Below are 12,624 nucleotides of genomic sequence, written 5' to 3'. Positions count from 1 at the left end.
AAAAGCTACAGGCTTGGGGAGGAGTGGCTGGAGCTGCCAGGCAGAAAAGGACCTGGGGGTGCTGGTTGACAACTGGCTGAACATGAGCCAGCGGTGTGCCCAGGTGGCCAAGAAGGCCAATGGCATCCTGGGGTGTATCAGAAATACTGTGGCCAGCAGGATTAAGGGAGTGATCCTTCCCCTGTACTCAGCACTGGTGAGGCTGCATTTTGACTACTATGTTCAGTTTTGGGCCCCTCACTACAAGAACAACATTGAGGATCTGTAGCATGTCCAGAGAAGGGCAACAAAGCTGGTGAGGGATCTGGAGCACAAGAATTATGAGGAGTGGCTGAGGGAGCTGAGGTTGTTTAGTTTGGAGGAGACCGAGGGGAGACCTTATTGCCCTCTGTGGCTGCATGAAAGGAAGCTGTAGTGAGGTGGATATTGGTCTCATCTTCCATGTAGCTAGTGATAGGGTGAGAGGAAATGCCCTCAAGTTGTGCCAGGGGAGGGTTAGATTGGATATCAGGAAAAATTTATTTACTGAAAGAGTGGTCACACACTGGAACAGGCTGCCCAGGGAGGTGGTGGAGTCACCAGCCCTGGAAGTGTTCAAGAAGTGCATGGATGTGGCACTTCAGGACACGGCTTAGTGAGCATGGTGGTGTTGGGTTGACGGTTGGACTGGATGATCTTAGAGGTGTTTTCCAACCTTTATGATTCTGTGATTATATTTGCTTTAAATTTACCAAATTTGTGAAGAACAGGAAATCCTTTAACTAGTCTAAGTATAATTGCTGGGGTTTTTTGACAGATGGTTCCAGACAGCAATGATATCATAGCAGCAGTGTATGCATGGAGTTGGTAGGAAGTGAGTCTGTGCCCTACCGTGCGTTTTGTGCAAGAAATGAAGAACATAGCTGTCAAATATAAAAAGCTATATTTTAAATAACAGTGTGGAAAAAGGCTCTGATTGTGGTTTTGTGTCGCTTAGAGAATTAAAATAGCTTTTAGTGATGCTGCCTGCAGTTTTTGGTCTTCTGATAGTCTATAGTCTTTTCTTTCTGACTTTTTAAAAAAATTAAACTGAAAAATGGAGACACTTTTAGGGCTTTTTTTTTTTTTAAATTACTGCTTATGCTCACAGCCACTGAGTGTTCCTGAGTACTATGCTGAGAATATTTATCTCCTTGTTATCAAGGTATCCTTTACAATCTTGTTCCAGAAGCTGCTTAGGAGAGAAGCCTGCCAGCTAAGGAAACATGGAAGTGTTAAACTGGCCTTCCAGTCTTCACTAACTTTATACTTTTATGATGCACCAATGATGCCCCAAAAAAGGGCCAGTCAAAATAAGGACTGGGAGGGCTTCTCATCACTTAAACAGGTCACAGGCAAACGACAGACTCATCATAAGGAATAAAAACAAAACAATTTTAATTTGTTACCAACATCAGAGTAGAACAAGGGGAGATGCAACCAGATCTTAAAGTCAAACACCTTCCCCACACCCATCCCTTCTTCCCGGGCTCAGCTTTTGTTCCTGGTTCCTTCACCTTCCCCCTCCCCCTTTGCTTTGAGGTGCAGGGGGATGGCAGTGGGGGTTTGCGGTCGGTCTTCCTGCCACGTGCTCCTGCTCAGGAGTAGGAAAAAAACCTCAGCCCAGTGTCTCTCTCTGCTTCCACGTCGCCCCCTTTCCATAGGGGAAAAAGTCCTCAAAAGTCCAATCTGGGTCTGCCCACAGCTGCAGTTTCTCTCACACACAAAACTGCTTCAGCCCAAGTCCACAAAGCTCCAATCTGGGTCTGCCCATGGTCACAGTCCCCTCACACACCACCAGTCGACCCGGCTCTCGCCATGAGTTGCAAAGGGGAAACCTGGGCTCTGCGTCCTCCTCCTCCTCCCTCTCCTTTCTTTCCTTCAAACCGACCTTGGTGTTCTTCAAAGTTGTTCTCCTCGGGCCCCACTCCTTTCACTGCTGCAGGTCTCTTCTGATGGTTATGGAGTTCCCAGCTCTCTCTCTCTTTTTCTCAGGATGAAGCTGCAGCGGGGCTTAAGCTTAAGTTGTGGTCAGGGCCGGCCAAGTCCAGCTGGGCAGGGCCGGGGCCGCGCCACCCACACCTGGGGCCACGCTGGTCAGGGCCGGTGCCAGAGAGAGAGAGAGAAAATGCCCTGCACTCCCCTTAAACTTATTTTGCCCCTCATTGCTTTTAATTTAGTAGTCAGCCTTGAGTGCTATAAAACACCTGATTTCTAGGCTTGTTTTGGCTAACAGTCCCATGTAGCTGGCTCTTTTCTAATGGGTGTACAAGACTTAAGCTCTTGGTGGGTTAGATCTTGAGTTGCAGGTCAGAGAGTGGCTGTAGCTGCTCAGCTGCTGGTAATGCTTACTACAGCTCTCCTGACTCCTGGAAACCTGAGACTTGTTGACTCCCTTCATGCACTGGCAAGGACTTAGCTTTGCGTAGATTACTGGTTCTCTGTAACACCCTCTTAGTGAAATTTGAATCCTGTGATTAAAAGGGGAACTGCACTTTTGAAGGGTTTTCCTATTGCCTTTATTAGTCAAAATCCAGCCCAGAGTGTTGTTTTTGGACCAGTGTACCATTTCACCAACAGAATAAAGTTAAACTCTAGTTGGCAACCTGAGAGATCTCAGTATATATCAAAGAACTGTCTCGTTTGTTTTAAACGGCAAAGATTGTGAGGAGTGACTTCAGAGCAAGTTTACCTGGCTGAAGATGTGTTGCAGTGCCTTTCTTTGAATTCAAGGCCAAGCGTGGACCTGTAAGAAGCGTGCCTGGATTTAGGTGCCTGGTCCATGGCAAACTGGGTCCCTGAAAGAGAGAACTGGGTGAGCTGAAATGTTTCCTGCATGTCACAAATGGATAAATATATCTGAGCAATTGAGAAGTGCAGAGTTTCAACCCTTCAAATTGTACGTAAGGTCTGATCATGCCATGTACGGAAATTCTATGCTTGCGTTAAACTTGGTTCCAAGTTAAACCTTGATTTTTGGAAATAGTTGTCTTGACTAAGAATTTTTGAGTGGAAATGTTTTCAGTGTTACTCCCTGTGCTAAAATCAAAGGGCTATTTGCAGACCTGCTTATGTCTGTTGTTGACTTAAGAGTGTATGGTTTGAGTAATTGGTTGACTGACTTACAAACAGTGGTTTAGCACACGTCTTTTAGCTTGTTTTGATGGAACGTAATGGTTAAACCCGGTTCCTGTCAGCTTAGAACTGGAAAGAGTTGTTTGTTATTATATATTCAGATATCAAAAGTGGCATGAACAAAGAAAATGTACCAGCATTAACACTTTAGCTTGTTTTGATGGAACGTAATGGTTAAACCCGGTTCCTGTCAGCTTAGAACTGGAAAGAGTTGTTATTAGTACAGTAAAACTTAAGCTATCAAAAGTGGCATAAACAAAGAAAAGGTACCAACATTAACACCCGGCTTTTTTGCATTTGATATAGTGATGATAAATCAGGTGGAAAGCTGAGCTGGTTTTGTGTAATGAAATAATAATTTCGAATTATTTGGGACTGTGTGGACTTTGGTAAGATAAATAAATCAGTTCACCTGCAAAAGTTTCTCTGAATGCTCCCCTTAAATTTCAGCTTTCTTGGTTTTTGTTTTAGTAGCCATTCTGAAAAACAAACAAACAAAAACACGCAAGGAATTAAATCAAGGTATGTAAAATAATGTGGAGTACTAATATTTTTCCTTTGTTTCCTAGTTCACTTAGGAACCTTTGTGTTATCTTTACCTATCATCTCTCGGCAGACTGCATTTTATGAGCTGGTTTAACTAACCAGTGTATGTCGGTTAGGCAAATACAAGAAGCTTCTGTAGAATTAAAAGCTGAAGTCAGATAGCACGTACATTTCTAAACCAGTGACTTTACAGAGAAATCAAGAAACCCTTTGTTTTCTTCACTTTTTTCCCCTGTCTCTACTTCAGTATACCCAGCTTATTACGAACTTGGCTATAACTCTTAACTATTTTCATATATTAATTTACAGCACAGCGTTGTCTTTAGCTGCAGACCTGTGTGGCACAAAACCACTTTCAGTGTCAATGGACATTTCAAGGGTTGATTTCTTTAAAAATACCACAGGTCTGTTTAATAAAATCTGTTGACGTTCTCGCTTTTGAAGTGATGCTGCTGAGTGGTGTGTGTTTTCAGGTAGATGTCTTTCAAATATTGGTGTGTTCCCTACAGGAACTGAGTGATCTGCAGCGAGACCCGCCGGCCCACTGTTCTGCCGGACCTGTCGGAGATGACTGTAAGCTCTTCATAAGACATTGGCACAGTTGACCTTTTTTCGGTTATGAAAAAGCTCAAGAGACTCTCTGATGGTTGTATCTTTTTGTCTTTCAGTGTTTCATTGGCAAGCAACAATTATGGGACCTGTAAGTATATAATTCATGCCCTTTAGAAAGTAGACCTTGTTTCCCTTTTTGTTCCGGAAGGATTCATTTGGGTCTCTGTAAACATGGCAGTCAAACTCAGCTGTGCTGTGTACAGATTAAAGCTTTAGGGGGGTGGTGGTGTTCTGAGTAGTCTGGTACCAGTTTCTTTCTGTAAGTGTTCAAAAAAAGTCCTCTTCATGAAGTTAGAGGTGCTTAATCAGTCAGCTGTGGTGTTTGAATGGGTGATGTGGACTTCAGAGTGAAAAGCTTGCTCTTAAAATATGATCAATTCTGCGAGATTTATCCATCCGAAATGAGGAGAAGTGAGTGTAATCCAGTATTGAAGTTGGTAACGGTAAATGAGAGTGGAGTTGCACAGGATGATTTTAGGGCTTTTAGATAGAGCTTATTTGATAGCTGTGATGTGGCTCTGACAAAAACAGATGGCTCTTGCAAGCCGTAGACCAGCAATTTTGGGTACTTCTGGTTTCTGTGTGAGAAAGGCCTGCTTTCCTTGGGTTGAAGGACATCTCCAGAGACCTGATTTATGATCCTTGTCAAGGAAACGACATAAGGACGGACAAAAAAGCTCAAGAACAGAAAGTTTTAAAGAAAAAAATGAAAAGGGTTTTAGCAAAAAGACTAAAGAACGTGAGCTGAGAGAAGGAATGTTTATTAATATCATGGGAAGTGGGTTGTATTCCCAGTGCTTTCCTTGTGGACTTACTAACTTTGAGACACTACTTAATCCATTAAGATGCAACATCAGATGGTGGAGAAAGTGGAATTGTGTCTGCTTTGAGACTGCTTCTGCATTTTCAGTGCAGCTGCTCTGAAGCAGTGAAAGATCAGTTACCACTTTGCTAGTGGGATGCTGGAGTTTGTTGTCCAACCTGTCAGCGGCCCAGCAGCAACTGAGTCCTCCTGTAGGATACTAATGTTTTTGCCACTTTTCTTTAACAACTGTGTTCTTTCACATACAAAGTAATTCTCACCCTTGCCCTTCTGCATCGCTTAAAGGTAAATGGCAAAACAGCGAAGAAGTTAGGAGTTAACAAAAGTTTATGTGCTTATCGCCACCAATAATGTCTTAGTCCTGAATGACTCTGATCACTTGAGTAAGGGAAACCCTAGCACAGAAATCCCAACTTGATTTCCATTTTTTAGATCCAGCTTGCAATTCACCTTTCCTGTCCTATAGTGGAAAATATTCTTTTGTTTGCTTCAGGTTCCTCAGATTTCTCTAGTTAAGGATTAGAATGAGCATCTCTTGGCAACCTTTCTCAGCCATATCTGATGAGATACATGAAAAGGACACCATCAGGATATTAATCCTTTATAATTGATAACATAAGGAAATAGGGATGCACATCCTCTGTGTTTCCTGATGGCCTGAGGGAAGCATAGGTCTAAAGCCTACCTTCAGAGTTCACTTCCTATGTGTGCAAGTAGGAGAACCTCTTCTGCCTGTGGTCATCATCACTTTATTTTACATACTTTACTCACAAAACATACTGTGGCTTCACTTTGCCTTCTGTCTGACACTGAACTTGGCTCATCTTCAGCTCATTTTAACTTTGACAGATCCATTTAGTATGCATGCAAGCAGTCCTTTCAAACCTAATTGGAAGTATGGTAACGATCTCTTCTGCTGTTACCTCATGCTGACTCCTTAGCAATACTATAGATAACCCACCTTACATTGCAACACTGTCTGCATTTTGAGTGTATAAGATGACATGTCTTAGTGGACCATTTTTTACTTTACCTCTATTATTCATCTCTAAAACTGTAAATTTTGCCCATTTCCAAGCTAAACCATTTTATTTAAAAAGCAGTCTGTTTGCTTCCATAAGAAAACCCAAAACCTTACTATCCTGCAGCTTTGCTGAGATTGGATTTCTGTGTTGCTGATTTAAACTTACCAAGTAATGAGAAAGTGTTTCTTCTCCTTCCTTTAATCCAAAATTGCAGCACTGCTCTCTATCATTTAGCAGTGAGACTTTTCAAGTTCATAAAAATGAAAGATTTCCTCTACAGATGACTACAACAAAGTTATTTCTATCTATTAACTGTGTGCAACCTGGACGTAAACCTGTGCACATGTTCTCTAACAAAATGCATGTTCACAGATTTGTACAGGTCACAAAGATGTTGTGTGTTTTAAAACTCCCTGATGTCATCATGATCAACTGAATTATGTTGGAAAATCCTACTCTTTGCACCTGCAAAGAGAAACCACTTCTTAAGGTAAGTACATTTGTAGCTTAAGGATGGAGAAGGATCAGAGCAGCTGTGGTGGTGAACGGAGAGAGGATTTGGAAGGCCTGCTCTGGGTTTTGTATTCCCCTTGGTGCGGTGGAGCTGATGGATCGGCAGTTTTGTAGGTCCACCAGTCAAACGCTGCTCCCTCCCTTTCTCTCCCCAAGCAGGGCAGCGCTCAGTAGCCACGTTGGGCTACTGCAGTAGTAGCCATGGTTGGCTCTACTGTAGCTCTGCAGGCCAGGGGGAGGGTTCAATTCCCTCTGTGCCTACCCAGTACACAGCTCATAGTGGGCTGTGGCCCATAGTGTGGGCTGTGTACTGGGGAAAACATGGCTTTTCTAAGATACTCACAGCTTTGGGAGGTTATCCATGTTCAGAAGGGGAAGTTCTGAAATAACTGAACTATATTAATGTGTTTTGTTTGTTTTGTTTGTTTTTTGTTCCCTAGCCTGATAGTGCATATCAAGGGGGAGTATTTTTTCTCACAGTACACTTTCCAACAGACTATCCTTTCAAACCACCAAAGGTAAGTCCTTTCTTTCAAAACTTAAGCAGGTTTTTTTGGTCAAAGCTTTGTTTCTATGTCTTAGTTCTTTGCGGCTTAATTTTGGAAGTTAAAACCAGAAGGGTCAGCAATAACACACATGTTCATAGTGGCTGAACAGATAAGACTGTACAAAAGTTGTGCTGGCAGGTCTAGTATGACTGGAACTGAAGGGCCAACGTTAAGGATTCCAAATGTAATAAACATAATTTGATGTTACCTGTTTTTTTATTTCAGATTGCTTTTACAACAAAAATTTACCACCCAAACATAAACAGTAATGGGAGTATTTGTCTTGATATCCTGAGATCACAGTGGTCACCAGCTCTGACTGTATCTAAAGGTAAACTCCCAGGTTTGCTAATGTATTTATGAAATTGCATACACGGTGCTTTTCTGTGTGTTACTGCACTAAGTGTGGCGGTGGGCGCTCATTTTTCCTGCATGTTACAGAAGTGGTAAATTCCATTGGAATTCTTCTTGCGATCCAAGATCTTGCACAGTTTTTTTTTTTGGAGTGCCATGTTACATGAAATATTACGTGCATGGCAAAGAAATGTTCTAAAACAAGTTGGCTAAGTGAATAAATGTCCAATTAGCCTGAAATGCAGCTTCTGTATTGTAGCTGACTGTGCATGCAGAACTGAGAAACTGGTGAGCAGTTCAAAATCAAATCAGTGTGGATGTAAATGGAAAACCCTAACACTGACGTGTGAGTGGTTACCTAATTACTCATTGACAGCTCTTTGGGTTGCCTGAGCATCCTTGTGTGGGCTAAGGTCTTAATTTACTTTAAAATGAGAGAAGTAGTTCTGGTTGACATTCCTCTGTAAGGTGAATATTTTAAAATGTACCCGCTTCCGAAGACATTGGTAAAAAATTTACTAAAATATTCTAGTTCTGTAGTTAAACTCTCTCGAGTTGACCACTGTAGATTTTCGGAACAATGAGGTTACAGCTGAGCAGTTCTTTTGTTGTAGGCATTCGCTTCAAAAGCTGCTTAATATGTGGGTGCTATCATTATTTTTCCTCACCCATCTTCAAAATGCTTAGCCACACTTAATCATATTACAGAAAGTCCTCCTGTGACTCAAAAGGTTAAACAGTATCACATCTTGCTTATGTGCTTGAGAGGTCCCTAAACCGTGTGTCTTCTTTTAGAACAGTGTCATTGCATTTGGTGTACAAGCAAGGAAAAAACTGTTAGTCTTTGTCCAGGATGGCCCTCCAAGTGCCATTGCTCTGCCTCCTTGAAAAAGCAACGTCTCCTCACACATAACAGCCCTGTGCAGCAATCTCACAAGCTAAATAAAGTCTACGTTTAATACTGTTCCCTGAGGTAGTTGCTGAAGACATTAATTACTCGTCTGTGTCGTTGGTGTCAACTTTCCACAGAAATTATTTGTTTTATTGCTGAGCAAAAACTGTCTGGTTTCTAGTTATTTCGAAGGTATTCAGCAAATGAAAGTTGCCACACACCACGTTTAACAGTTGGCATTTACATCTGAAAACTCTTTGAATCTTTTAGATCGTTAGCACTTTGCTGTGTCTCTGCTTGTTGAGCGTTCCTTCGCTTGCAAAGTGGAGCAGCCTGCTGGTCTCGTGTTTTGATTTTATGTGCTTGTAACGTGCTTGCATGTTGCACGTTTCATAAAATGAAAATTAGCTCGGTGGCTCATGGAAGTTTCTCCTTTATAGTTCTTGTTTTACTGAGTCAAAGGATCACAACATACCGAGAGCAGCTGTGATTGATGCGACCAAGTATTCTAACCTGATTTTCTACCATCACTGGTGTATTTGGCACTTAATAAGATGAAATATGTCAGTATGAACTGGTCAGACTTGCTGCAGCTGAAAACAGGTGTTAATCTGGACTCTTTGGTAACAAAACAAAGCAAGGAAAACAATCCTATAGCATTCTCACAGTAGCATCAAATTCCCTTTCACAGCATGTTTAGAATTGTTTAACTGTGTTCTCTTGTATTCCTGTTAGTTCTGAGTATAAAAATAGAAATTTCCTGAGAAGTATGGACTGAAAATGTTAGAAAAGTCCAGGAAATAAATACGGAACTATAAGTGGATACTTTTGTATAATGATGGTGAAGTATTTTCCCAAAACGGAAGTCACACTTATATCAAACTAAGCGAAATGTTCGTATGAAGGGGAGAAGGATATGCACAAATCGAGTATTGCATGGCAGTGTCATACTAACAATATTGGTTATCTTAAATAATTAGAGATGAAAGGGCTTAGTTTGATCAAATGCTAAGATGGAACTCTGTAGTCTGTAGTTTGTGTAACGTTCCTAGGTTAAAACATGGGAGAGGGATCGTTACAGAAGGTGCAGGTCCATGGGTTGCGAGTTTAAATCATTTTGTTAGACTCCGTATCTAACATCACCACAAAATTCTGAAGACAAGAGAGAAATGTTACTACTCATGACTGTTTTAATGCTGCACTCAGCCTGCTCCTCTTACAGCCACTAGACTAGTGTCAAGTGTTGTTTACTTAGGACCTAGAAAAACCACGCTATAGAAACATTTCTGAGCAGAACTGCTATGCGAAAGCTTAATTCCAAAATGCGTTCCTTTTCCAATCTCCCTTCCACCACACTTCTTCAGTGTACTGGAATATATGAAAGGATTCTAGAAATAAAGCAAAGTAACTTGTTTAATCTAGTGTCTCTTTTATTTAGTTTTATTGTCCATATGCTCCTTACTTTGTGATCCTAATCCAGATGATCCTTTAGTACCGGATATTGCACAGATCTACAAGTCAGACAAGGAAAAGTGAGTATAACATATCCATCATTGTGTGTGTGTGGTACTTGCAGGTGGTCATCTGTTGTGCACCTTCTGCCTTAACTTTTAAAGATACTGTTTGCATAGATTTCTACAGGATTAGATTTTTAAATCTTGACAATATCAATCAGTGGAATGGCAAGCAGAAAACTGCAGGCGTACAGAAGTGTTGGGTAGTTTGTAGGGTTTTTTTGTACTTAGTTGCATAAAACCTTCACACTTCTGTATTTAATCTTAATTGCATGATTAATCATTTCCCAAATATGAGTTACCTGTTCCTACTGTGATCCCCTGGTTCTGAAACCTGTGCTTTTAGTGACGTGTCAGGTATAGGCAACAAAAGTATGTTTTTGACACCATTTAATAAATGCAGGGTGGACTAATATTCAGCTCTTTTTAGTGCTAAGAGCTGTTGTCACATTATAATTTGCAGCATCTTGCAGAGGAAAAGGACCTTTTTTACTTTCTGGAACAGCTGTAGCACTTGCAGGGAGTTTCTGATCTTGGAAAGGTACCATGCACACCACATAACTGAAGTATTACATGCTCCTAGACCAAACCTGATTTTGATTTGAGAAGGTTTTAGCTCTAAAAGTACTATACAGACTGGCACATCTGTTCTGGGGTCTTTCACTTATAGTGCACAACCACCTGGATTTCCCAAAGTTCAGTTTTAAGGCTTGGTGACTCCTTGTTGTACCTCACTCCGGAGGAAGGTTTTGAAATGCTGCCTTACAACCACACACACGGTTGAGCACTCACAATATGAGGTGACAGGATTTAGCTGCCATTAGCAAGCTTGGTGCTTTGGCATAGCAGTGTTTCTTTGCAGAGCACTACCCCTCCAGAGTGATTCCTTTGAGCACTCGGACTTCGAATAGTGCCACCTGTGGATATCTAAGCAGAAAGATGCATTGATTCCGCTCTACTCTGCCCTGGTGAGACCACATCTGGAATATTGTGTTCAGTTCTGGGCCCCTCAGTTCAAGAAGGACAGGAACTGCTGGAGAGAGTCCAGCGTAGGGCTACAAAGATGATGGAGGGAGTGGAGCATCTCCCTTCTGAGGAGCGGCTGAGGGAGCTGGGGCTCTTTAGTTTGCAGAAGAGGAGACTGAGGGGCGGCCTATTCATGTTTATAAATATTTAAAGGGTGAGTGTCACGAGGATGGAGCCAGGCTCTTCTCGGTGACAAACAATGAGAAGACAAGGGGTAACGGACACAAACTGGAACACAGGAGGTTCCACTTCAATTTGAGAAGAAACTTCTTCTCAGTGAGGGTGACAGAGCCCTGGCCCAGGCTGCCCAGAGAGGTTGTGGGGTCTCCTTCTCTGCAGACATTCAAAACCCGCCTGGACGCCTTCCTGTGTAACCTCATCTGGGTGTTCCTGCTCCGGCAGGGGGATTGGACTGGATGAGCTTTGGAGGGCCCTTCCAATCCCTAACGTTCTGTGTTCTGTGATTCTATGATTTCTCAAGAGTTTCTTGCAGTTGTGGGTGGCAGGAAGCTCAGGCCCATCATTCCACAGACTGTACGATTCCCAAAGGGTTCCATGGAGGAAATCCACGTCTGTGTGAGATTTTTCCATCTCTGCTGCTTTATCAGCCACCTGCTTCTCCTGGGCTTACAGACTTTAAAAACTTGATGCATGGGAAAGGTTTCAGAACTGGGGATCCCAGAAGGAAATACTCTTGCTTACCACTGAGAGATTTTGTTGAACTGTGCTGCTCTAGAGATTTGAGCCCAATCCAGGACGTAGTCTGTGGTCCTGTCAGCATGGCCTGAGCCGTCTTCCATGTAAGGGCTTTAGCACCTGTGAATTTTCTAGGGGTGCATGTGACAAAGACTGAAACACAAGATCAATTTAGGACAATAACATGGAGTAGTAAAAACTACTACAAGGAGAGTAAAACTACTACAAGGAGAGTAAAAACTCTAAGGTTTTCCCAAGACATCTAGTCCTAATTTGCCAAGAATGGAATAACCTTCCCCAAAATGAACCTGCCACAAATTTTCTGGCGGCCTTGACAATAAATTGAACAGTCATAGCCATGCAGCCCATTCGTAGACAGCCTAACCACCGCTGTTCATCCGACTTCCTCAAGCTATGAAAAAGGTCATGGATTTAGTTTGGGGCAGGCTTTTTTATCCTTGGTTCTTAAGCTGCTTTTTGGTAACTTTGTGTTAATTATTTTAACTGTTAGACCCTTTGCTTCGGGTTCAGTGGAATGTTTGTGATATCCAGAAGGATTTTTGACTTTCTGGTTAACTGACTGGGAAATTGTTCGGTCCCTATTTTTTTAGTACTGAGCCATGGAAGACTTCCTGCAATGTTTGCTTTTACCTTCAGGACTGGATAGAGGAGAGATGTAGAAGTTACATGGAAGTCTATGGCCTAGTATTTCTCTCCCTAGAGTAAGAATTATTAAAATGGCCTCTTTTTTGACAGTTCAATGTCTGATACAATCAAATCACATAACTCACTGTAAGGACATCCACCTTTGGGAGTGCTAATCAGCTTCCTACCAGCAGGAAAAGACCCAAGACTTAAAATCCAGTAAAAAATGCTTTTCAGGAAGTTTTCCTTTTGGCCTGTATTAAAAACAGTGTGACCA

At 42.0% G+C, this 12,624-nt stretch overlaps 1 protein-coding gene across 1 annotated transcript; it reads left to right on the top strand.

Moving 5' to 3' along the window:
* Positions 1-833: 833 nt before the first annotated feature.
* Positions 834-9,998, top strand: LOC104544322 (ubiquitin-conjugating enzyme E2 D1; the record flags this gene model as incomplete). Its single annotated transcript, XM_010189157.1, has 6 exons — positions 834-842; positions 4,209-4,272; positions 4,368-4,399; positions 7,113-7,190; positions 7,446-7,551; positions 9,905-9,998. Coding segments are annotated over exons 1-6 (383 nt in total), but the record flags the coding sequence as incomplete, so codon positions are not given.
* Positions 9,999-12,624: the final 2,626 nt, after the last annotated feature.

This window comes from Mesitornis unicolor, unplaced genomic scaffold (assembly GCF_000695765.1).
Source record: "Mesitornis unicolor isolate BGI_N332 unplaced genomic scaffold, ASM69576v1 scaffold12007, whole genome shotgun sequence".
Lineage (NCBI taxonomy): Eukaryota > Metazoa > Chordata > Aves > Mesitornithiformes > Mesitornithidae > Mesitornis > Mesitornis unicolor.
Note: the sequence above shows the minus strand (reverse complement) of the source record. Positions and strands in the feature narration are given on the sequence as shown.